The sequence below is a fragment of the Dendrobates tinctorius genome, unplaced genomic scaffold (genome assembly GCF_039654945.1).
Source record: "Dendrobates tinctorius isolate UK_male_01 unplaced genomic scaffold, ASM3965494v1 ptg000071l, whole genome shotgun sequence".
NCBI lineage: Eukaryota > Metazoa > Chordata > Amphibia > Anura > Dendrobatidae > Dendrobates > Dendrobates tinctorius.
In genome coordinates this window covers 19,418,375-19,444,429 of record NW_027361739.1, presented here as the reverse complement: position 1 = coordinate 19,444,429, position 26,055 = coordinate 19,418,375, and the positions used below count along the sequence as shown (strand labels likewise).

Sequence of the window (26,055 nt, the reverse complement as noted above, 5' to 3'; positions counted from 1 at the left end):
GCAGTCCGTAAGATGTTTGAACCCACGTCAGGCACGTTGGAGCTTGTTTCTAAACCAATTCAACTTCATCATCTCCTACAGGTCGGGGGCACGGAATGGTAAGGCAGATGCGCTATCTAGGATTGCTGCTCCTGAGGAAGTGATTAAGTCGTCTCCTAGTACTGTTGTGTCTCCCGCTCATTTCATCTCTGCAATCCATCATCAGGATCTTCTGTCTGAGATCAAAGCAGCATACGTAGCAGATCCGTTGCTAAGGCAACCTACCCCCGAAGTAAGCCTAAATTACAATGGAGGAGTGTGGTTACAGGAGAATCGGCTGTATGTACCAGAGGTGACAAGACTTGAAGTCCTCCGACTGATCCATGATTCTAAGATTGGGGGACATCGTGGAATAACAAAGACCCAAGAGTTCCTGGCTCGGTACTTCTGGTGGCCTTCGTACCGGAAGGACGTGGAGGGATACGTGTCATCCTGCGAGGTATGTGCTCGGTTCAAGACGCCTCGTGCGTCGCCTTCCGGGTTGTTACAACCCTTGCCTATACCATCTCGTCCCTGGAGATCCATCTCAATGGACTTTATTGTTGAACTACCGGTCTCCAAGGGTAAGAACACCATTCTAGTGGTCGTGGACCGCCTCACTAAGGCAGCACACTTTATCCCTTGCGCTGGATTACCCACAGCAAAACAGACTGCAGACTTGTTGATTCAAGAGGTGGTCCGTCTGCACGGAGTCCCGGATGAGGTGATCTCGGATCGTGGGGTGCAGTTCACGTCTAGGTTCTGGAGGTGTTTCTGCGCGGCTCTGGATATTAGAGTAAGTCTGTCTTCGGCTTACCATCCACAGACTAATGGACAGACGGAACGTACGAATCAGACCCTGGAGCAGTACCTCCGTTGCTACTTAAGTCATCTGCAGGACGATTGGGTAGATCTGCTTCCCCTGGCAGAGTTCACATATAACAACTCGCAGCACTCCTCGACTAAGCAGTCACCGTTCTTTGCCAATCAGGGTTACCACCCAAGCATCTTGCCGCAGTTCCCCAAGGAGGCTGCAGTGCCTGCTGTGTCTGACCATCTTTCTTTCTTACAGCAGAATTTGGAAGCTCTGAAGACGACCTTGACGACTGCGCAGGAAAGGTATAAGAGAGCAGCAGATCGTACCAGGAGGCCGGCTCCGGTGTATAGGGTGGGAGATACGGTCTGGTTGTCTACCAAGAATCTGAGGGTGAGGGCACCGACTGTCAAGCTGGGGCAGAAGTTTGTAGGGCCATACAAGATCGTGGCTCTAGTGAATTCGGTAGCGGTGCGTCTGAAATTACCCCCTGCCTGGAAGGTTCACCCGGTGTTCCATGTTTCACTACTAAAGCCAGTTGTACCAAATTCTTTCCCAGGGCGTACTTCCTCTCCTCCAGCTCCAGTGCTCGTTGATGGACATGAACAATATGTCGTGGAGAAGATTCTGGATTCACGGATCTTCAGAAGGAAGTTGCAATACCTGGTCAAGTGGCAAGGATACTCTGTCGAGGAGAATTCCTGGGAACCGGTGGAGAATATCTGTGCTCCGCGGCTGCTGGAGCAGTTTCATCTAAGGTACCCGGACAAGCCTGGTCGAAGATTGTCCGGAGGACATTCTTTAAGGGGGGAATAATGTAAGCATCGTTCCTATTCTGCTGTGTTCCGGACTTTGCCCTTACTGTTGCCCTTAAGCCTGGCTTCGTTCGGCCATACTGGTTCCTGTGACATCACCGCCTGTTGGTCCCGCCCGCCGGGTTTAAATAGCTTTCCTGGACGTTACTACCTTGCTTGTATATCTCGTTCTGTACCTGATCTGCTAGCTGGGAGTTGCACGCTGTGCTACCTCCTTCCTTCCTGCTGAATCCACCTGGATTACCTGCTGCCTAACTGCCGCTGCCTGGACCTTCTGACGGTGTCGGCCTGAAGGCTCCTTCCAGCCCTGCCTCCACCGCTCACCGCTACTACAGCACTCACGGTATGCGCTGAAGATCTTGACTGCTGTGTGCGTTCCACCTGAGAGACTATCCCTGCTACCTTTGCACATCCAGTATCTATTACCTAGTGACTTTCTCTGCCACTGCACTGTGCCCGAAGATTCCCCTCCCGCAAGGGAGAGGGCTAAGTGACTGTCCTTGCCTGCATTCTTAAGACTGTGTCTGCTTACATCTACATAGTGCTGGTGTACAACTTGCTATCTACTGGACTGAGTTCTGCTGCTGTTACCACTGCTGTCATTATCTGGCTCCGCCAGCACCTGTGCTGTTCTGTGCTGCTTGTTTAATACAAACTACTTTCACGTATACCTGTGTCTGTGACTCTATCATCTAGCCACTGTCTTCATAGAAACCTACTATACATCGTTACACACATGTTGTGCCAATGGTGCGTTTACCGTTGCGGAAACGCTTAGTGATTAAAAATGCAGCATGTTCATTAATTTTGCAGAATCACATGTGATTCCGCATACCATCAATTATATGGGCAAAAAACGCTTAGGAAAACGCATGCAAAAACGCTTACAAAAGCTCCTAAAAAAAGCATGCGTTTTCTGAGGAGCAGAGTGTGCGATTCTGCTCAGGTTTATTCTGCTTCAGAATCGCTACGTGTGCACATAGCCTCAATCTCTAACCATAGGACTTAATTTGACACCTGGATTCATGACTCATTACATGGACACAGTTCACACCTCCACAAGAAGGTCTTCAGATCTCTAATAAAACACTTGGACCTCATCTGCATGTGTAACAAAAACCTTAATTTGATTTCCTTGGCCTGTCTCTAGCTAGCATCACTTCATGTCCTGTTGTAATTCCTATTTAAATGTTGCTGTCTCTTCTCAGTAATTCACTTGTAATTTAGCCTGATGAAGGGGCCTTCTGAACCCTGAAAGCTTGCAAATATAATTTCTCTGGTTAGCCAATAAAGGTATCACTCTTTGAATACCTTTCTCATTTTTTTGGGACCTAAGTATTTACATCACATGTGTTCAATGAACACATCTGGAATCACCGCACGTACAAAAGCCGGCAGCGCTTTAGGAAGCGCTGGGTACCCGCTGCGTCCAAAGCGCTGCCAGCATGCAGCGTGGAAACATATCCTTAGGGTTGGAATTAGGGTTAGGGTGTGTTGGAGTTAGGGTTGTGATTAAGGTTATGGTTAGGGTTGTGATTAGGGTTAGGAGTGTGTTGGGGTTAGGGTTGGGATTAGGGTTAGGGGTGTGTTGGGGTTAGGGTTGTGATTAAGGTTATGGTTAGGGTTGGGATTAGGGTTAGGAGTGTGTTGGGGTTAGGGATGTAGTTAGATTTCAGGGGTTTCCACTGTTTAGGCACATCAGGGGGTCTCCAAACGCAATATGGCACCACCATTGATTCCAGCCAATTTTGCGTTCAAAAAGTCAAACGGTGCTCCCTCCTTTCTGAGCTCTGCCGTGCTCCCAAACAATGGTTTCCCCCACATATGGGGCATCAGCAAATTGCACAACAACTTTGGGGGTCTAATTTCTCCTATTACACTTGGGAAAATAAAAAATTGGGAACTAAAAAATCATTTTTGTTGTAAAAATTTTTTTATTTTCACGGCTCTGTGTTAAAAACTACTGTGAAGCACTTGGGGGTTCAAAGTGCTCACCACACATCTAGATAAGCTCCTTGGTGGGTCTAGTTTCCAAATTGGGGTCACTTGTGGGGGGTTTCTACTGTTTAGGCACGTCAGTGGCTCTCCAAACGCAACATGATGCCCGCAGACCATTCCATCAAAGTTTGCATTCCAAAAGTCACTACTGTGAAGCACTTGGGGGTTCAAAGTGCTCACCACACATCTAGATAAGCTCCTTGGTGGGTCTAGTTTCCAAATTGGGGTCACTTGTGGGGGGTTTCTACTGTTTAGACACGTCAGTGGCTCTCCAAACGCAACATGATGCCCGCAGACCATTCCATCAAAGTCTGCATTCCAAAAGTCACTACTTCCCTTTCGAGCCCCAGCGTGTGCCGAAACTGTGGTTCCCCCCACATGTGGAGTACCAGCATACTCTGGAAAAATTGGAAAACAAGTCTAGGGGGCCAATTTCTCGTGTTACCCTTGTGAAAATAAAAAATTGCAGGCTAAAAAATCATTTTTGTGGAAAAAAAAAATACGATTTCTAATTTTCACGGCTCTGCATTAAAAACTTCTGTGACGCATTTTGGGGTTTAAAGTACTCATCTCACATCTAGATAAGCTCGTTAGGGGGTCTAGTTTCCAAAATGGGGTCACTTGCGGGGGGTTTCTACTGTTTAGGCACATCAGGGCCTTTGCAAATGCAACATGACGGCCGCAGACCATTCCACCAAAGTCTGCATTCCAAGCTCTGCCATGAGTCCAAACAGTCGTTCCCCCCCACATATGGGGTATTGTCATACTCAGGACAAATTGCACAACAACTTTTGTGGTCCAATTTCTCCTGTTATCCTTGTGAAAGTAAAAATTTCTGGGTAAAAAGATCATTTTTGTGAAAAAAATATGATTTTTTATTTTTACGACTCTACGTTATAAACTTCTGTGAATCACTTGGGGGTTCAAAGTACCCATCACACATCTAAATAAGTTCCTTACAGGGTCTAGTTTCCAAAATAGTGTCACTTGTGGGGGTTTCCACTGTTTAGGCACATCAGGGGCTCTCCAAACGCGACATGGCGTCCGATCTCAATTCTGTATTGTAAAAGTCAAACGGCGCTCCTTCCCTTCCGAGCTCTGCCATGAGCCCAAACAGTGGTTTACCCCCACGTATGGGGTATCGGCGTATTCAGGAGAAATTGCATAACAAATTTTGTGGTTCATTTTCTCTTTTAAAACTTGTGAAAATAAAAAAAATTGGTTCTGAAGTAATTTTTTTGTAAAAAAATTAAATGTTAATTTTTTCCTTCCACATTGCTTAAGTTCCTGTGAAGCATGTAAAGGGTTAGTTAACTTCTTGAAAGTTTTTTTGAGCACCTTGAGGGGTCCAGTTTTTAGAATGGTATCACTTTTGGGTATTTTCTGTCATGTACACCCCTCAAAATGACTTTAAATGTTATGTGGTCCCTAAATAAAAAATTGTTTTGTAAATTTCGTCGTAAAATGAGAAATCGCTGGTCAACTTTTAACTGTTATAACTTCCTAACAAAAATAATTTTGGTTTCAAAATTGTGCTGATGTAAAGTAGACAAAGTAGACGTGTGGTAAATGTTATTTATTATTATGTTATTTATTAAATAATTTGTGTGACATCTCTGTGATTTAAGGGCATAATAATTTAAAGTTTGAAAGCTGCTAAATTTTAAAAATTTTCGCCATATTTCTGTTTTTTTCATAAATAAACACAAGTCATATCGAAGAAATTTTACGACTAGCATGAAGTACAATATGTCACGAAAAAAGATCTCAGAATCGGCTAGATCCGTTAAAGCGTTCCAGAGTTATAGCCTCATAAAGTGACAGTGGTCAGAATTGTAAAAATTAGCCTGGACATTAAGCTGCAAAATGGCTCTGTCACTAAGTGGTTAAACCAAAGAGTTATGTCACACACAACAGTTAATAAATAACATTTCCCCCATGTTTACTTTACATCAGCACAATTTAAAATTTGAAAAGCCATTTCTCATTTTTCTAACAAAATTTGACAAGCATTTTTTTAGGGACCACATCATATTTGAAGTTACTTTGGGGTCCTATATGACAGAAAATACCCAAAATTGACACCATTCTAAAAACTGCACCCGTCAAGGTGCTCAAAACCACATTGAAGAGGTTTATTAACCCTTCAGGTGCTTCACAGGAATTTCACAAAAAGTTTACTGTAGACCCAATTATTTTTTTATTTTCACAAGGGTAACAATAGAAAATGGACCCCAAAATTTGTTGTTCAATTTCTCCTTAGTACGCCGATACCCCATATGTGGGGGATAACTACTGTTTGGGTGCATGACAGGGCTCGGAAGGGAAGAAGCACCGCAAAATTGGTTGGAATCAAGAGCGGACGTTAGAGACAGAGCTCCTCCTCCCCCTTCTATCTAGTTAGAATTTCTTCAGTAGCAGCTCTCATCTCCTATCTCATTAATGGGAAAGACTGTCTTCACTGAATACAGAGTTTACCTCAGAATTGAGAATTTTGATGATTTATCTATTTTGGCAGAGAAAGACGTGGATTTCTCTGATAAGATTTATTACAAAGTTGATTATTTTCATGTGTACTATTGATTTATGAAATAAAAATTAAAACAATGTTTATTCTTTAAATCTATTACTAATAAAAATCAATCGATAAGCCAAATTTAAAGATTGAATTGCTTGAAGAAGAAAAAGGTCGCACTCGTCGGGATAAATTGCTGCTTTATTGACACATGAATACCATGTCAAGTCGGGTAGTGACAACAAAGAGTGCGCATAGGCTGACAACGGCCGTTTCGCGCTGACCTGTAAAAGCGCTCTAACAGCACGAAACGGCCGTTGTCAGCCTATTAGCACTCTTTGTTGTCACTACCCGACTTGACATGGTATTCATGTGTCAATAAAGCAGCAATAATTTATCCCGACGAGTGTGACCTTTTTCTTCAAGCAGTTCAAGATTTGAGCACTACGAGGTCAAGCACCCGGGAACCACGGTGAATTCCTTCTGACTACCATACACAGCCAGCCTACACACGGTAACAGCGGTGCCGTCTGCTTTCTCTCACATTGAGCAAATTTAAAGATTGATTGACTCTATTCAAATTTTATTCTCATTAGTGCCTCATGAAAGATGAGACCTTGACCCACAGGACAGATTGATCGCTGTTATAGGGATTTTCTAGTTACAAAGTTAGGAGGTGTTGTTAGACGCCACATGAACGTCAAAAGTGACTTTGGTGTTTAACTTGAGATAACTAACCAGTGAATGGTTGTTCTACTTATGGGATGGAATTCTGTAAATGTGAAAAATTATGTAGAACAAAATAATAAATTTGCGCCCTATATCTCAGTTAGCAAGCAAGTAGTAAAAGATGTTTTCTATGTCTGTTTCTTTTGTGAAGTTAGTGCAATATTAATTGTGAATGATAAGACTCCCGTAAACATTTGAATCATGCCTTCAGACTCCTAATGTCATTGAAACAAGCTAACTGCCTATTATGTATAGGACCACACAATGAAAGATATAGATTTCAACATGCCTGAACCTCTTGTTCTCAGGTGAGATTAGACACCAGAGGAGCCTACAGGGAACAGAGTTGTCTAGCATCAGCTTAATTCCCATTGAAAACAAACACTTGGTTGAATCAAGCATGCATTTCTATGGGGGACAGGTGGGATTTCGAGAAATAGATGTCGGTTGAACCAGAGTATGGCCATTTTGTGGGCCTTCCTTTTCACACAAACAGGAATACTCTTACTTGTATAGCCTTTTTCCTAAATTTACTTTTTGCATATTTCTTTTCTCCTTTCGTCATGGACCGCTGACAACTAAGAAAGAGCAGAATAATATGAAAGATCCCAGTCCTACAAAAATGATTAAAAATCCATCAAGAAAGGAAGAGAAAACGGCAAATAGTAATAAAATATCAACTAATGTCTGTAAGAAACCTTCATCACCTGCCTGTTCAAGCCCTGGGTCAGTGGAGCAGTTGAGATGTGAGTAATACTGATAGAGCATAAGCAATATACAGTACAGTATATCAGAGAGAAACATCAATGTCCTCCAACTGTATGTCTCCTAGGCTATAGCACCATGGAAATGATGATGACAAAGCTCATAGATCATTATTCAGATGACCGTATTATGCCATGTTTTAAGCATATATTCAGCTTCAAAAACAAACTGAATCAGCACTTCTGAGCAGAGTCTAAATCCTCGCTCACACAAGCAAATAAATCAGACACGTGCCACCTGATAAAAAAATCAGAATGCCTTCTGACCTATGTTATTCAATTCATTGCTCATCTGCAATTATTTTTTATGTCAGCTCAGATCGGATTGTAATCGGATTGATAAAAAAATGCATCGTGTTGTGAGTGGTTGCAAAATTCGGATCATAATTGTCTATGCAAGTCAATGGTTGTGAGAAAAAAAATAGCCGTATTTTTGTCCCGTATTTCACACGGTCCGTGCCAATCGCAGCATGCTGCGATTGTCAGCGTATTACGACCGTAGTACGCCAATGCAGGTTTATGGGTGCGCATTACACACGGACCACCCGTGTGACTTGCGAGAAATATGCAAGACTTCTGGTGACAGGAAATGGGCCAATCCATCATCAGGAAGCTTAGACATGCAAATTAGCTCAAAAAGCGCTCCAGACATCCAGGAAGTACGCCTCCACGGAGTCCTGCAGCATCATGACTAGCCACATTAATGTTGAGCTCCTAATTGTGTTGGTCCAGGAAAGGCCCGAACTGTGGGACCAGCGGGATGCCCATTATTCTTACCGGGGCCGCAAACAGGCGGCATGGAGGCGCATCTGTGTGCACATGTTCCCAGACTATGCCCAACGGCCACGTGAGGAGCAACAACAAATTCGTAAGTAATTGCCATTTTTACCAATGAGCTTAAAGGCCAGAAGTGAGCTTTTGGAAATGTAGCCCCTACAATCCTATACTGTGTATGTAGGTATCCCTGTTTGCTAAAGAAAAATGTAGCTAAAAACCACCCCCTACTAGGCCATGTCACTATGTGAAATGTTAGGAATATTGCTTGGCACAATTCACAAAGGTTACAGTCCCTTTTCACTTCACATTGCAGTTGAGGATGTGATGAGACGCTGGTGCAGCATCCGCGACCAGTACCGGCGAGAAAGATAGCAGAGGGCCAGGAGTGGGGCAGCAGCACCTACCAAACGGAACTACAGTTGTGGCCAAAAGTATTGACACCCCTGCAATTCTGTCAGATAATACTCAGTTTCTTCCTGAAAATTATTGCAAACACAAATTCTTTGGTATTATTATCTTCATTTAATTTGTCTTAAATGAAAAAGCACAAAAAGAATTGTCCTAAAGCCAAATTGGATATAATTCCACACCAAACATAAAAAAGAGGGTGGACAAAAGTATTGCCACTGTTCGAAAAATCATGTGATGCTTCTCTAATTTGTGTAATTAACAGCACCTGTAACTTACCTGTGGCACCTACCAGGTGTTGGCAATAACTAAATCACACTTGCAGCCAGTTGACATGGATTAAAGTTGACTCAACCTCTGTCCTGTGTCCTTGTGTGTACCACATTGAGCATGGAGAAAAGAAAGAAGACCAAAGAACTGTCTGAGGACTTGAGAAACCAAATTGTGAGGAAGCATGAGCAATCTCAAGGCTACAAGTCCATCTCCAAAGACCTGAATGTTCAGCCCATGGCACTGTGGCTAACCTCCCTAGATGTGGACGGAAAAGAAAAATTGACTAGAGATTTCAACGCAAGATTGTGCGGATGTTGGATAAAGAACCTCGACTAACATCCAAACAAGTTCAAGCTGCCCTGCAGTCCGAGGGTACAACAGTGTCAACCCGTACTATCCGTCGGCGTCTGAATGAAAAGTGACTGTATGGTAGGAGACCCAGGAAGGCACCACTTCTTACCCCGAGACATAAAAAAGCCAGGCTGGAGTTTGCCAAAACTTACCTGAAAAAGCATAAAACGTTTTGGAAGAATGTTCTCTGGTCAGATGAGACAACAGTAGACAGTAGTAAAGGCATCAACATAGAGTTTACAGGAGAAAAAAAAGAGGCATTCAAAGAAAAGAACACGGTCCCTACAGTCATACATGGCGGAAGTTCCCTGATGTTTTGGGGTTGCTTTGCTGCCTCTGGCACTGGACTGCTTGACCGTGTGCATGGCATTATGAAGTCAGAAGACTACCAACAAATTTTGCAGCATAATGTAGGGCCCAGAGGTCATGGGTCTTCCAGCAGGACAATGACCCAAAACACACTTCAAAAAGCACTAGAAAATGGTTTGAGAGAAAGCACTGGAGACTTCTAAGGTGGCCAGCAATGAGTCCAGACCGGATTCCCATAGAACTCCTGTGGAGAGATCTAAAAATGGCAGTTTGGAGAAGGCACCTTTCAAATATCAGGGACCTGGAGCAGTTTGCCAAAGAAGAATGGTCTAAAATTCCAGCAGAGCATTGTAAGAAACTCATTGATGGTTACCGGAAGCGGTTGGTCGCAGTTATTTTGGCTAAAGGTTGTGCAACCAAGTATTAGGCTGAGGGTGCCAATACTTTTGTCTGGACCATTTTTGGAGTTTTGCTTTTTGCTTCATTCTCTTTTTGTGTTTTTTCATTTAAGACAAATTAAATGAAGATAATTATACCAAAGAATTTGTGTTTGCAATCATTTCCAGGAAGAAACTGAGTATTATCTGAGAGAATTGCAGGGGTGTCAATACTTTTGGCCACAACTGTACATCTATTTTGACTCTTGGCATTTTTGGCACCCAGTATGGATCTCAGACGGTAAGTACAGACATCACACCACATGACACATATGCTTTTTAGGGTCAGAGCTACATTTTGTTTTTTGTACATTTCCTAACAGAACTCAATCCAACCTCACAGAGAGTGAGACAGGGTCGGATACTGAGCCCATTATAGACCCGGACGGGGGATGTGAAGAGGTGGCTGCCCCATCTTCTGAACAGAGCTTTTGCAACCCCCAAGCTCCACCAGCATCAGGTTCTGCACCTGGTCCAGACCCAGCAGAGCCACCAGCAGCCAGCAACTTAGAAGATCCTGGCAACAGCAGCAGCCCTACTGGCCGTGTTGAGGGGTCCCTGCAGCTGTAGGCCGCTGTGGGAGATGGAGAAGGGACAACACTGCCTGGCATGTAGACACAGGTGTCCTAAATTACCTGTCCAGGGCTACCCAAGATGAGGATGAAGAGGCATATTCCCGAAGTCTGGCCCGGTACCTCCGTCCCCTACCCCGTGAGGTGAGGCTACGTGTGCGAGGATCCATTCACATCCTAATTGATGCATGCACACACCCCAATGACCCATATGAGTTGTTTGAGTATCTTGAGAGGTGGCAGCTCTCAACCTGTAACCGTCTCCGCCTTGTCCGACAACCAGCTGTGCATGCTCAATTAGGATCTGAGTGTCCGCCTGCACGTGTGCCTACACCTCCACTCATTTCCCCCCCAAACCAACCTTGGCAACAACATGGCCAAATGGCAGCCTATAACCAACCTGCCCAATATGGCCACTTGTACAGACCTGGTGTTGGAGGCTGGCCCCAACCTGGGTTTGGACGACATGGTCATATTGGGGGGGTATGATGGACGTGGCTACAATCAGCCACAGTATCCTTATGGTCTCTTTGGTGCGCAGCTGCAGGAACATGGCCACATATTCCCACAGGGCCAAGATCATCCACCCCAACAGGGTGATGGTCAAGCTGGGCACCCCAACCCCCAACAAAAAGATGAAGGCCTCCCGCCATCACGTTCGCCAAGCTACCAGCAGTTATAAAATACAAAATTGTTTTATTTTTTGTTTTTGTTGGTAATTATCATTTCTTGTTACCTATTTGGGTGTCCAAATATGCAAATGTTATATACAGAAAAGGCTAAATGGCCTGGGCAATATCTGCCATATGAAAAAAATATGGTAAACGGTATTCTAACCTATTTTTTGCATTTATAAAAAATTTGAAAATGCATCTTTGGCCTTGTTCTTGAATTATTTTAGGCATTCGAATAAGTAAGTCAACTTTATCACATATAAACCGACCACACACATCATAGAGCAACAAAAAATAAAATTATATTCACACACATAAGAACATCACAACATAGATACAGCCTGATTTTGCCAGGTAGTAGCACAATGGGGTGAAACAAAATACTGGGTGAACACATCACGTACTTTGAGTCCTGAGAGAGGACGCCGTAAAGGGAGCACATGTGGCCTAGGCCTATCCCCATTGTCCACCACACAAAGAATGCCGAAGGCGCACTCCACCAGTCTTTGGGCACGTGAAAGGCGCAAATTAAAAATCCTGCGCCGGTGGTCAAGGTTTCTGCGCGGGTATGGCCTCATGACATGCCTGGTCAATTGGAAGGCTTCATCCCCCACTAGGACATAAGGTACCACTTCATGATTTGAGCCTGGTAGGTGACGTGGTGGTGGTAGGTCCAATAGGTTATTGCGCAGCCGCCGACCCATAATAGAAGAATTGAAGACTCTAGAGTCGCCAGTTCTTCCATAAGCCCCAATGTCTACAATTATAAACCTCTAGTTACTGTCAACCATAGCCAACAAAACGACAGAAAAATATTGTTTATAATTATAGAATTGGGACCCTGAGTTCGGCGGCTTACGCACACGGATGTGCTTCCATCCAGGGCTCCAATACAATTGGGGAATTGGCAGTGCAACTCAAATCCCCTGGCAATCCTCAACCAGTCTCCCATCTTGGGCTCTGGCATGACCAGATGATGAACTCTGGACCAGATTTCAGAACATGTAGCACGAACGATGCCGGATATTGTCGATCGCCCAATCAAAAACTCCAGATGGAGTGCTGCATAAGAAAGGCCAGTTGAGCGGAACCTGCAATTAAACAAATGTAGAAAATATATACATTAAAATACATGCTCAAGGATGCACACATTACATATAGATCACCAGAACAGTGTGTAAGTAAGAAGCTAGGCGAACAATACATATACACATGTACCACGGCTAGGTAATGTGGAATAACACATCAAAGTGTTCTAAGATTTAGAGCATATATTTGTTACCAATTCATAATGCTTCTTGGCAAAAAAGGGGTAACTGAGTAACAATTATTTGAGAAACTAATCATCTACATACATTCTGTAGGTGAGAAATACATACCTTAACGTAAGGAGAAGACGCTCCTCCGTAGAGATACATTTGCGCCTTCTGGGTGTCTTGGAAGGTGATCCCTGGGTGCACTGACTCCAACAAAACATCAAAGGTAGAAACGGTCATCCGACAATAGAGGAAAAACTTGTCAGGATGTGTCCTCAGAGCTGCATAAAGCCTGTGAAAATGGCCTTTATTGAGGCGTTGTCTCAAATGCGGATGCACCCACGTTCACGTTCGTCTCCTCGGATCCACAATCACTGGGTATGGCTGGCCAAAGCGGCGGAACAAAACCCAGTTGAACAGAACACGGTCAGTTGGGGTGAACTGAAGTGTGTCTGACATGTTTGCTAACAACCACCAAGACACAAGCATAGCACCAAAATGGGCAGATTGGAGGCTGCCACCTGATGTTGAGGCAATAAATAGGGTTGGTGCTGATGATTTAAGTTATGTGCAGGCCTCAAACCCGTTAAATGTCCATTTTGCAAGTGTCACGTGCCCCGTCCTGTGTGACACGGCCAGCAGGCCGGTAACACAAGACAGCAGGGATAGGGAAACATTTACAACGGTGGGCCCTGCGATAGGGAACGAGGGATATGGAGACCTCCTGCACTACCCTGAGTCAGTGTCGCTCACACTCCTAACGTTCCCTATACAGGCTCCTCACCTGTCGCCGATCAGGATACCTGTCACCCTAGCACACCCTACACCTATTCCTTACTAGGGAGCTGGGTGTTGCAGGCACTGGCCCCACCGCTGCACTAACACCAACATGAGGAAAAGTGACAAACAGGGAAACACTTAGCTTTGCTCTGATGCACTTGCTCCTGGCAACAGAGTCCAACACCTGAGTGCATCTTCCTCCCACCGTGTCCAACACCTGGGTGCAGCTTTACAGCAACAGCGTCCAGCACCCGAGTGCCGCCTTGGAGCAACAGAGTCCAGCACCTGAGTGCAGCTGTCCAGCAACAGTGTCCAGTGTCATGAACTCATTTTCTGCTCCACCAGTTGATAGTTCCCCTTCTGTTCTCCCTCTGGTGGTGACAGGAGGTAGTGCAGTTGGTTTAAGTGGTAGTGATCTGCCACCTGATGAAGAAGATAACGATTGGGTCTCTGGAGTATCAGACTGGATATAAGACAGCCGACGCCCTATCCGGGTGCTGGTGATTCATCTGCTTCTCAGGTCCTGGACTTCAGCTGTCTTCCAGTCTTCTCAAGTTAAGTTTGTTTTTTTGCTAATGTTCACACTTGCGCTTGTTGGTCAATTTAGTTTTTTGTGTAATTAGCCTGCCCCTGCTGGGGCTATGCTGAAATTCCACTCCTATTAATCAGCATTTGCCAATCTGCTTTTTGTCCCTTATTAGATTGGCCTCTTTTTTGCTCTGTCTCAGAATATTTCAGAGTGCTGATATAGGTTTTGAAGTCTAGTGACTTCAGGGTTAATTTTGCTAACAGAAGTGTTGGACAATATTTTTGTAGGTTTTTTGGCAGATTGCAGACAGTGTCTTTCCTTTTCTGTCCTTTTAGTTAGCCGGGCCCCATCGTTTGCTCAGCCTATTTTCCTGCCTTTGTTTGTATTTTCATCTTGTTTCACCGTCAATACATGTGGGGGGCTGTCTTTCCTTTGGGGTCTGCTCTGGGGTAGTTAGTTTTCCACTTTTCCTGCTTTAGGCTTATGTAGTGCTCCGGTTGTGACGAGGCATCTAGGACCAACGTAGGAACGCTCCACGACTGCTGCTAGTTGCGGTTAAGATCAGGGATCTGCAATCTGCATAGTTACCAACTTCTCTGGTTTTCTGAGACTTAGCTTGTTTTTTTTCCTCCTCGGTTTCCAATTCATAACAGTCCAGCACCTGAGTGCAACTGTCCAGCAACAGTGTCCAGCACCAGTGTGCAACTGTCCAGTAACGGAGTCCAGCACCTGAGTGCAGCTTCCAGCAACAGAGTCCAGCAACTGAGTGCAGCTCTTCACCATAGTTGCCACTCCACCAAGCTTTGCAAGAATTCTTCACTGACACCATAGTTGCCACTCCACCATGCTTTACACGAACTCCTCGCTGACACCATAGCTGCCACTCCAGGCCTCTGAATGAGCTGCCCTGGACTCTCCTCAGCTCCCTCCGTCACCCAGGATGGTTGGAAAAGACCAACAATATCACCCACGTGAGTGAGCACAACTGACACAACTTTATTGAGTAAACACACCTGTTAGTGATTCCTGTGCAATTACACTACCACTGGGGACAAAACTATCTCTAAAAACACCAGTGCAATGACCATACTGGCCACCGGGGGCAAAACTATCTCTAAGCACAAAGCTAAAGAGAGGAAAAAAAAAGGTTAACAGTGCTCTTATCTGACATGATCCCGCATGGATCATGACAGCGAGAAAAAAGCGCTATACGGATCACATACGGATGCTTACATGAGAACAGTACGCGGCCACACCCTGACAACGGATGACATACGAAGCACTATTTAGGGACCATTTATGCGTATTACGGCCGTAAAATACAGTCCATATTTCTCTACGTTGTGTGTGACTCCAGCCTAATAGTTTAGGTGTTCAAGACCCCTCCATTACTAACCCCGTAGTCAAATGTAATAAAAACAAACACAGTGAAGTTGCTTGTTGCTTAAGAAAGACAAACACAGAATGAAGTCCTTCAATTGAAATAAACGTGCAAAGTCTTATATTTGAAATAAAAACTCCCTGACCGTCTTTTACACATTTATTAATATCCAAAGAAAAATTAGAAAAATACAAAGAAATCCTCACCTGTCCACCAATTATTCATTTGTCCCACGACGAGCCCAACTCCCCTACTGAGTTGACATCACCCAGCGAGCAGTGACGTTAGTGAGGTGACCGGAGTTTATCGGCTATGAATTCCAGCCACCTTTCTGACCTCGGCGCATTGCACTGAAGCTGCATGCTTCACGCGTTACTCAGTGTCTCCTGGATGCAGTGCTGAATGGTCGCATTTTATGTGACAGCTCTGCAAAGCATCTAGATGTAGCTGAGTTGAGCTCATAGCGGTATAAATGGATTATCTTCAACCAGGTGAGGATTTTCTTTTGGTTATTAATAAATGGGCAAAAGTGGGTTGGGAAGTTTTTTTATTTCAATTAAAGAACTTTACTCTGTGTTTGTCTTTGGGGTTAGTAATGAGGGTGTCTTGAAGACACTTTTCCATTACTAACCCCTGGGCTTGATGGCCGTGAACATGAAACAGCTGACATCAACCCCAATTGGGGTAAACGCCAGAATTGAGTCATCTAATGGATGCGGCAATTTTGGGGCTGCTGAGGGATAATATTCTTAGTCTGGGAGGGGGCCAGCTGTCTGCCTAGGCTTTGCTGGTTATTATATGGGGCACCCCACATCATTTTTTGGGGGGTCACCCATTGTTAACCAGTAAAGGATAAGTAGACAGCTGGGAGCTTAAAATAATAGCCTGGGAAGCGCCATGTTTATTATCCCCTTCCCAGGCTGTAAACATCAGCCCCAGCTGTCTGCTTTCCCTCAGCTGGTTAAAAAAAATTTGAGGAACCAAACGCTATTTTTTTCCTTTCATTTATTAACTAAATACATCTAACGTAAGCTACACACGCACTGCACTGATTATATATCTCAATTACATCTATCTATCACCTATCTATCTACACTGGGGAAAATAAGAATTTGGTACACTGACGATTTTGCAAGTATTCCCACCTACAAAGAATGCAGGGGTCTATAATTTTTATTATAGGTGAGATACATAATCTAAAAATCAGAAAATCACATTGTATGATTTTTACATGGTTAATTTGCATTTTATTGCATGAAATATGTATTTGATACAATAGGAAAAACAGAACGTAATATCTAGTACAGAAACCTTTGTTTGAAATTACAGAGGTGAGACGTTTCCTGTAGTTTTTGACTAAGTTTGCACATGCTGCAGCAGGGATTTTGGCCTACTCCTCCATATAGATGTTCTCCAGATCTTTCAGTTTTTGGCCTGTTGATAGGCAATACTGACTTTCAGCTCCCTCCTAAGATTTTCTAGGCCACTCTAGGAACTTGAAATGCTTCTTACAAAGCCACTTTTCAGTTGCCCTGGCTGTGTGTTTTGGGTAATTGTCATGCTGGAAGTCCCAGTCACAACCCAACTTCAGTAATCACACTGGGGGAAGGAAGTTGTAGGGCAAAATCTTGCAATACATGACCCCATCCATCCTCTTTTCAATACGGTGCAGTAATCCTTTCCCCTTTGCAGAAAAGCACCCCCCAAAGTATAATGTTTACCCCACCATGCTTCATGGTTGGGATGGTGTTCTTGGAGTTATACTCATCCTTCTTCTTCCAAAACAGGTAGAGTTGATACCAAAAAGTTCTATTTACATCTTACCTGCCTCTTTTGGATCATCCAGATGTTTATTTGCAAGCTTCAAACCGGCATGGACATGTGCTGGCGTGAGCAGGGGGACCTTGTGTTACTAACAGTAGTAGTTCCAGCTCTCTTCAGGTCATTGACCAGGTCCTCCTATGTAGCTCTGAGCTAATTCGTAACCTTTCTCAGAATCATTCTTACCCCACTAGGCGAGATGTTGTATGGAGCTCCAATCGGAGGAAGATTGACAGTCATCTTGTGTCTCTTCTATTTTCTAATAATTGTGCCAACAGTTGTCGCCTTCTCACCAAGCTGCTTGCTTATTGTTCTGTAGCCCATCCCAGCCTTGTGCAGGTCTACAATTTTGTTCTTGGTGTCCTAAAACAGCTCTTTGGTCTTGACCATGGTGGATATGTTGAAGTGTGATTGACTGAGTGTGTAGACAGGCGTCTTTTATACAGGTAACAAGTTCAAATAGATGCAATAAATACAGGTAATGAGTGCAGAGTAGGAGAACTTCTTAAAGAATAACTGCGGGTCTGTAAGAGCCAGAATTCTTGCTGGCTGGTAGGTGAGCAAATACTTATTTCATGCAATAAAATACAATTTAATTCTTTAAAAATCATACAATGTGATTTTCTGTTATTTTATTTTTAGATTCTGTCTCTCACAGTTGAAGTGTATCTACGATAAAAATTTCAGACCTCTCCATTCTTTGTAGGTGGCAAAACTTACAAAATAGGCAGTGTATCAAATATTTTTCCCACTGTATATCTGTATATAAGATTGTTTTATTAGTAAACTAGCTTGAAAAGATGGTTGCGTAAAGATTTGCTTTCTTATTTAGTAAGCTTTGAAGTGCTGTCTTAAATTTTATTTATTTTTTTGTTTTGTTTAATGAATAGGACCCTTAGCCAGTCACTATTGGGTACTTTGCACTAATACCTGTGGGTGCTGCTATCTTCATTTTTTACTGATATTTCATACCAAAAACTAGATTTAAACGACATATTGGAAAATGTTTAAATTTGCTCGTCCCCCTGAAATAATCGTTTTCATTAGAGCTTTTAAGATCAGGATGAAGTGTCTTGATTCTGAAAATCAGGGAAATTCTCTCTGACTCCTATAGTCAGAGCCATAGGTGTTCATTGCATAACACAGAATAGAAAACAGAACATTGCCATTGAATTTGATGGAAAAGTGTCATTTTTCAACTTTACTATTTGGGCTTTATTCATGAAGGTGTTTTTGCCAGAATTGTGTCATCCAAATATCATAACATTTTAGACTGTAATGGATTGGATATGTTTAATTATTGTCTTAAAGTGAACCTGACATTAGAAAATCGCCCAATAAACTAATCCCAGGCTCCATCAAGAAATTACATAATGATTACAGAGGCATTCTGAACCGAGATGATGATGCCACGGCTCAGCTCAATTCTGCCTCTGTACTGCCTAGTGAACTTTATGAAGCTGAGGTGTATCTACAGTCATGGCCAAAAGTTTTGAGAATGACACAAATATTATATTTTCACATGATCTGCTGGCCTCTGGTTTTTATGTGTGTTTGTCAGATGTTTTTATCACATACAGAAATATAATTGCAATCATATTATGAGTAACAAAAGGTTATATTGACAGTTAGAATGAGTTAATGCAGCAAGTCAATATTTGCAGTGTTGACCCTTCTTCTTCAGGACCTCAGCAATTCTCCCTGGCATGCTCTCAATCAACTTCTGGATCAAATCCTGACTGATAGCAGTCCATTCTTGCAAAATCAATGCTTTTATTTTGTCTGAATTTGAAGGTTTTTGTTTGTCCACCCGTCTCTTGATGATTGACCACAAGTTCCCAATGGGATTAAGATCTGGGGAGTTTCCAGGCCATGGTCCCAAAATCTCTATGTTTTGTTCCCTGAGCCATTTAGTTATCACCTTTGCTTTATGGCAAGGTGCTCCATCATGTTGAAAAAGGCATTGTGGATCGCCAAACTGCTCTTGGACGGTTGGGAGAAGTTGCTCTTGGAGGACATTCTGGTACTATTCTTTATTCATAGCTGTGTTTTTAGGCAAGACTGAGAGAGAGCCCATTCCCTCGGCTGAGAAGCAACCCCACACATGAATGGTTTCAGGATGCTTGACAGTTGGCATGAGACAAGACTGGTGGTAGCGCTCACCTGGTCTTCTCCGAATAAGCCGTTTTCCAGATGTCCCAAACAATCGAAAAGGGGATTCATCAGAGAAAATGACTTTACCCCAGTCCTCAGCAGTCCACTCCCTGTACCTCTTGCAGAATATCAGTCTGTCCATGATGTTTTTCCTGGAGAGAAGTGGCTTCTTTGCTGCCCTCCTTGAGACCAGGCCTTGCTTCAAGAGTCTCCGCCTCACAGTGCGCGCAGATGCACTCACACCTGCCTGCTGCCATTCCTGAGCAAGCTCTGCACTGCTGGTAGCCCGATCCCGCAGCTGAAACACTTTTAAGAGACGGTCCTGGCGCTTGCTGGTCTTTCTTGGGCGCCCTGTAGCCTTTTTGGCAACAAAGGAACCTCTCTCCTTGAAGTTCTTGATGATGCGATAGATTGTTGACTGAGGTGCAATCTTTCTAGCTGTGATACTCTTCCCTGTTAGGCAATTTTTGTGCAGTGCAATGATGACTGCCCGTGTTTCTTTAGAGATAACCATGGTTAACAGAAGAGAAACAATGATGCCAAGCACCAGCCTCCTTTTAAAGTGTTCAGTGGTGTCATTCTTACTTAATCATGACAGATTGATCTCCAGCCCTGTCCTCATCAACACCCACACCTGGGTTAATGGAGCAATCACTGAAACGATGTTAGCTGGTCCTTTTAAGGCAGGGCTGCAATGATGTTGAAATGTGTTTTGGGGGATAAAGTTAATTTTCTAGGCAAATATTGACTTTGCAAGTAATTGCTGTTAAGCTGATCACTCTTTATAACATTCTGGAGTATATGCAAATTGCCATTAGAAAAAATGAAGCAGTAGACTTTGTAAAAATTAATATTTGTGTCATTCTCAAAACTTTTGGCCATGACTGTATGTTGGCTAACTGCGCAGTTCAGGGGTGTTCTGAGCCTGGATCATGAAAGTCTCTGCTGGATTTCAAAGACATTAGCATTGATGTCATATGGCTGTTGTGGTCAGTCAAATTGAGATGTCATCTTTTTTCACAATGGGTAGGTGACTCTGTACCACACGAATGACACAGAGTAATGTGTTTCCACTCACAGAGGAAAGTTTTGACTTGATAATATAGCACAACTACTACACACATAGTTTATTGTGATGCCCACGTAAATTGGTTTAATAGACAGTATTCTGATGTCAGGCTCCTTTTAACGCATCGGGCCCTATATGCGTAAATGCAATGAGAATCAGTGTGACATGCTGAAGTCACACTTTCTGAATATTGCTTTTACACACAAGATTTAATCATGTGTTACTGTATTTATGTAAGTTTTCCACTGACTTAAGTTACTATATTGAGGTTATCGTGTCTTCTAAACTTTGTCATATTGCAGCTGAACGGCATGAGTCAGATCCAGAATTATCAACCATACATCCAACTATCACTTATTCATCCACATCACTATCTGCCTCACCTCCAGAACAACAGACTACAGAGCAATCTATGAACATTTCTGTAGACTTAAAAAGGATCAGCAAACATTGGACAGAGAAAAGTGACAGCCCTGCTTTAAAGTGGTCCCGATCCATAAAGAAGAATGGAAAGAACCTAGATGTAGGCAAGACAGTACAAGAGCCATTATCTCCTGCTGTTAGCCATTTGTCACAGGTAAAGACATTAATTTCTCTCCAGTTTGGAAGATGCAATTAAAGGCTTCATAGCATGTTGCATGCACAGATGCAATAAAAATTAATTTAACATTGCAAATTAGATTTAGTGCTAAAATTTACAAATACGGTGGCACAATCTTGCTGCCTGACGCTGATCGCCGCTGCGATCGGGTGCGGGTGTCAGCTTTCTATGATAGTTGACACCCTGCAGCAACGTTCACGATCGGTGCTAGCATTTAACCCCTCTGATGCCGCTGTCAGTAGTGACAGCGGCATAGAGGATCATTGCACAAGGAATGGGTTCCCTCCCCACTTCCATCAGGACAGCACAATGCTATCGCGTTGTCTGGTCTCCATGGAGACCTCTGGGCACAAAATGGCCACAGGGTCCTTCAGGGAAGGTGCTTTCGTAGTGCCTGCAGAGGGCAAGACCTGAGACGCCTCCTTCCCTGCCTGTCAGATTCTACTCCGATGCTCTACAGTGCAGAAGCATTTCAGAATGTCAGATCAGCGATCTGACATTGTACAATGATGTCCCAGAATGGGACAATGTAAAAAAAGTTTTAAAAAAATATTAAAAAGTGTAAAAATATATATATTTTTAAATCCCCAAATAAACAAAAATAAAATAAGAAACAAATATTTTAATATTTTTCCAATAAATACATTTAGCTGTTCCACTAGTTAACCCCTTCAGTGAACACCGTAAAAAATTTAAAAAAATGAGGCGAAAAAATAATGCTTTATCACAGTGATGGTGAACCTTTTAGAGACCGAGTGTCCAAACTGCAATCCAAAGCCCACTTATTTTGCGCAAAGTGCCCTGAATACTGAGGTGTTAAAAACAGACAACTCGTACATTAGCACGCTATAGAGTTAATATCAAAGAGCTAGTAACCGCTCCACTCCAAGCCTAAGAAACTAGCCACCAATTGTAGTGAAGGTCTGTTCTTGAGAATGGAGGGGATTTTTAATCAAAAGTAAAATTGCAAAGTTGTTTGTTTTTACAACCTCTTTGCAATTGTAATCCTTTATCATGATGAGAACAAACCCTTTAAGGCAAGGATATCAAACTCAAATACACAGAGGGTCAAAGTTAAAAGCTTGCAGGCCAACCTTGATATTTGTTTAAAAAAAATGTCTACAATAGAGGATGTTTTTCCATTTCAAATAAAACAATTAACTTTTGGAATTATAGTGGAATAATAATAATAATTATAATAATAATAATAATAATAATAATAATAATAATAATAAATTTCTATAGCGCCGACATATTCCGCAGCACTTTACATTTCAGAGGGGACTTGTACAGACAATAGACATTACAGCATAACAATAGTCACATAGATCATAACAGATACCAAGAGGAATGAGGGCCCCGCTCGCAAGCTTACAATCTATGAGGAAAAAAGGTAGACATGAAAGGTGGGTGGTAACAATTGCCCTGATTGTTTGGACCAGCCAAAAAGTTAAGTGTGTAACAGTACAGACACAGAGGGCTAATAGATGCATAAGGCATGTGGGAACATGATGCGGGGAACCTGGTTATGGTAAAACTTTTGACTGTGCCACACAGGGATAGTTAGGTTAATGTGTTCAGGCAATAGGCCAGTCTAAATAAATGCGTTTTCAGGGCACGCTTAAAATTGTAGGGATTGGGGACTAATCGTATTGACCTGGGAAGTGCATTCCAAAGAATTGGCGCAGCACGTGTATAGTCTTGGAGACAGGAGTGGGAGGTTCTGATTGAGGATGGTAACCTCTGGTCATCAGTAGAACGGACGGCAAAGGTAGAGTGGTAGACTGAAACGAGGGAGGAGATGTAGGGTGGTGCTGAGCCATGGAGAGCTTTGTGTGTGAGTGTAATAAGTTTGTACTGAATTCTGGAGTGGAAGGGTAGCCAGCGTAATAACTGGCACAAGGTAGAGGCATCGGTGTAACGATTGGCGAGGAATATGATCCTGGCTGCAGCATTCAAGACAGATTGGAGGGGGGAGAGTTTGGTAAGAGGGAGACCGATTAGAAGAGAGTTACAATAGTCCAAACGAGAAATAATAAAAGAAAGAGTTTTTGCGGAGTCAAAAGTAAGAAAAGGTTGAATTTTAGAAATGTTTTTAAGGTGCAGATAACAAGAGCGAGCCAGTGATCGGATGTGGGGGGCGAATGAAAGTTCGGAGTCAAGTATGACCCCAAGACAGCGGGCATGTTGCTGGGGAGTAATAGTGGAACCAAACACAAATGGCAATGTCGGGTATAGGTACATTAGTAGAGGGAGGAAACACAAGGAGTTCAGTCTTTGACAGGTTCAGTTTCAGATATAGTGAGGACATGATGTTAGACACAGCGTTTAGACAATCGCTGGTGTTTTCTAACAAGGCAGGCGTGATATCAGGAGAAGTGTATAATTGGGTATCATCAGCATAGAGATGGTACTGGAAACCAAATCTACTGATCAGCAGTAAAAAGCAGACGGCCCAATGGCCTAATATAAATATATAATAAAGGGTAAAAAAAAAAACCTTGACTAAAACAGATAATAGTCAAGTACGATGCAAACAAAAGTGCTCCCAAACACAGTACGATACCCCACAGTGAACTCCTCCACATGCACAGTATGTTGACTCCCTCAGTTCCCCCAACAAAGAATGGTGAGCCCATCACAGTATGATTCTCCAACTGTAATCCCCAGACAGCCCTTCATACAGTATAATGGGCACATAAAATCCTCTATACAGTACAGTGGCTCCACATAGATCTCTATAAAGTATAATGGCTCCACATAGTTTTCCATACAGTGTAATGGCCCCCACATAGTCCTACATAAAGTGTAATTGGCCCCACATAGTGCTCCATGCAGTATAATTGCCCCACACTGTGCTCCATACTATAAAATGGCCTCACATAGTGCTCCATACTGTACAATGGATACACACAATGCTCCATACTATATAATGGCCTCACATAGTGCTCCATACTGTATAATGGCCCCACATAGTGTTTCATACTGTATAATGGCCCTACAATGGCCTCACACATGGGGGGGGCTTGTCCAGATGAGGAGCTGAGCGGGTGCAGGAAACACTAGCTCTGTGCTCCTGCAGACTAACGTGGCCCACAGCATCAGGCAGCAGCGGGGAAAACCAGCAATTTCACTTACCACAGCCTCAGGCAGGGTCCGGGCACCGATGGGGCGTGTTACGAGGAGTCGGGAGCAGGGCAGGATACCGGTCTTTGTGCCGGCGCCCGAGAAAAATCAAGATGGCCGCCGCAGCACTCTTCCTGCCGCCGGAGTCGGTGTGAAGCGCTCTGGGAGGTCTGGTATCCTTACACCAGGTCAGACCTCACCAGAGAAGGCATGAATGCAGCGGAGCAGACACAGGAGAGATCGGGCAGTTCTTCACACAGGAACCTGAAGAAGCAAGGCAATAAACCGCAAGTATATGCACCTGACACAGGGCACCCCATCACTGAGGCCTCACTGAAGTTCCTGCTAGATTTAAAGCGATACACATTGACATTACCTCAGTCTTCAATGCACTACAGAAAGACATTGTGCACATAGGGGATAGAACAGCCTATATTGAGGAGAAGCTGGAGGAATTCACCACGGCCCACAACCACTTAGCCACTTAGTGGTCGCTCACAATGAGGCAGATGAGATCACCATTCTAAAACTGAAGCTGGAGGACCGCTGCAGTTGCAACAGTCTGCACTTCAGGGGGGTACCGGATAGCGTTGCTGCGGACATGTTGAAGGAGTTCCTAACGGATTTCTTAACCGCACTACTCCCCGAGGTGGAACAACAAGACCACCTAATAGACAATGCTGCAAGGGTTCTAGGGAGAAACCCGAAAGTGGACCCTCTGGGTCGCGGCTCCAGAGCCCCCGAGGGCGAGTGGACCTTGTGAAGACCACCCCATACAGGGAGTGTTAGGTGCAGGCCCAAGGGGGATGGAACCACAATGGCCGGAGCCGAAGGGGCGACTTAGGGTAACAGGGAAGATAGAGTGGAAGGCCGGGGTGTGGACCGAGAACTGAGGTGCCAGGAGCCGAGGAATATGGGAGGATGGACAAGGAGTACCTAGGGCAGGCAGGGCTTGTTGCTGCAAGAGAGGGAGAACCAGATGAGAGAGGTGCAAGGAGATGGCAATACGGCTAAGAGAACATGGAGGGTAAAATGAAATACAAAGACGGACACAGGACAGACGGGTATGGTTAGAGACACAAAGCAGGAAGGCGGAGGTACAGGGCAAGCAGGTATGGCAGAGACACGGAGCTGGCAGGCTTGGCAGAGGCACGAGGCTAGACAGGGACACGGGGCTAACAGGCAAGGCCGAGACACAGCAGACAGGTGAGGCAGAGAGAGGATCCTGAGAATAAGGGAGACGCTAAGCAGGAGTTGCTAGCACCACTGCAGTTGATAAACAGGCGTCTTGCCGACGAAGAGCTGAAATACCCGGTGGGGTATACCCGGTGATCCAGCCATGATGGGGCTGGATCACCGGGTCACAACCTCCCAGGAGGCCCAGCGGCGAGAGGAGCACGACTGGGCAGGCCGCAGACGCACCGCGACCCCGAGCAGACAAACGGAGCGGCGTGGAATCAAGTTGGGGATGCGCCGGGAGGCGGAGACGGACGGGTGAGAAGGCAAGGCCGTGACAGTTGCGCACAGGATCCCTAAAACCCAAAAGTGCCCCCACTTCTGCGCCCAGGGATGTAATTACCAGGCTTCATTTTTATCACTTCAAAGAAGCCATTAGCAATGCAGCAGCGGGTGGACCAGAGCTCTGAAAGGTTCAAGAGTATCATGGTGTTCACTGACCTCTTCACCGTCACTCTGAACAGAAGGCGGGAATTCTCCACAGCCACCAGGATCCTACGGGACAACGGGATCGCATACAAGTGGGGCTACCCAGTGAAGTTGAAGAACGGAGCCACACAGGTCCTGACTTCCCCCCGAGAGACCATGACTGCTGCAGAAGTGGTTGCCGGCGACGGTGGATGAGTAACCAGCTCCACGCTGAAGAAG

General features: G+C 44.1%; 1 protein-coding gene across 1 annotated transcript in view; it reads left to right on the top strand.

Moving 5' to 3' along the window:
* Nucleotides 1-26,055, top strand: part of LOC141096125 (synaptonemal complex protein 2-like) — a 244,255-nt gene that overhangs the window by 51,440 nt on the left and 166,760 nt on the right. The window contains exons 4-5 of the mRNA XM_073582529.1: nucleotides 7,473-7,635; nucleotides 20,747-21,021. Of these exons, the coding sequence (XP_073438630.1) occupies nucleotides 7,473-7,635; nucleotides 20,747-21,021 (438 nt within the window). The remainder of the gene's footprint in view (nucleotides 1-7,472; nucleotides 7,636-20,746; nucleotides 21,022-26,055) is intronic.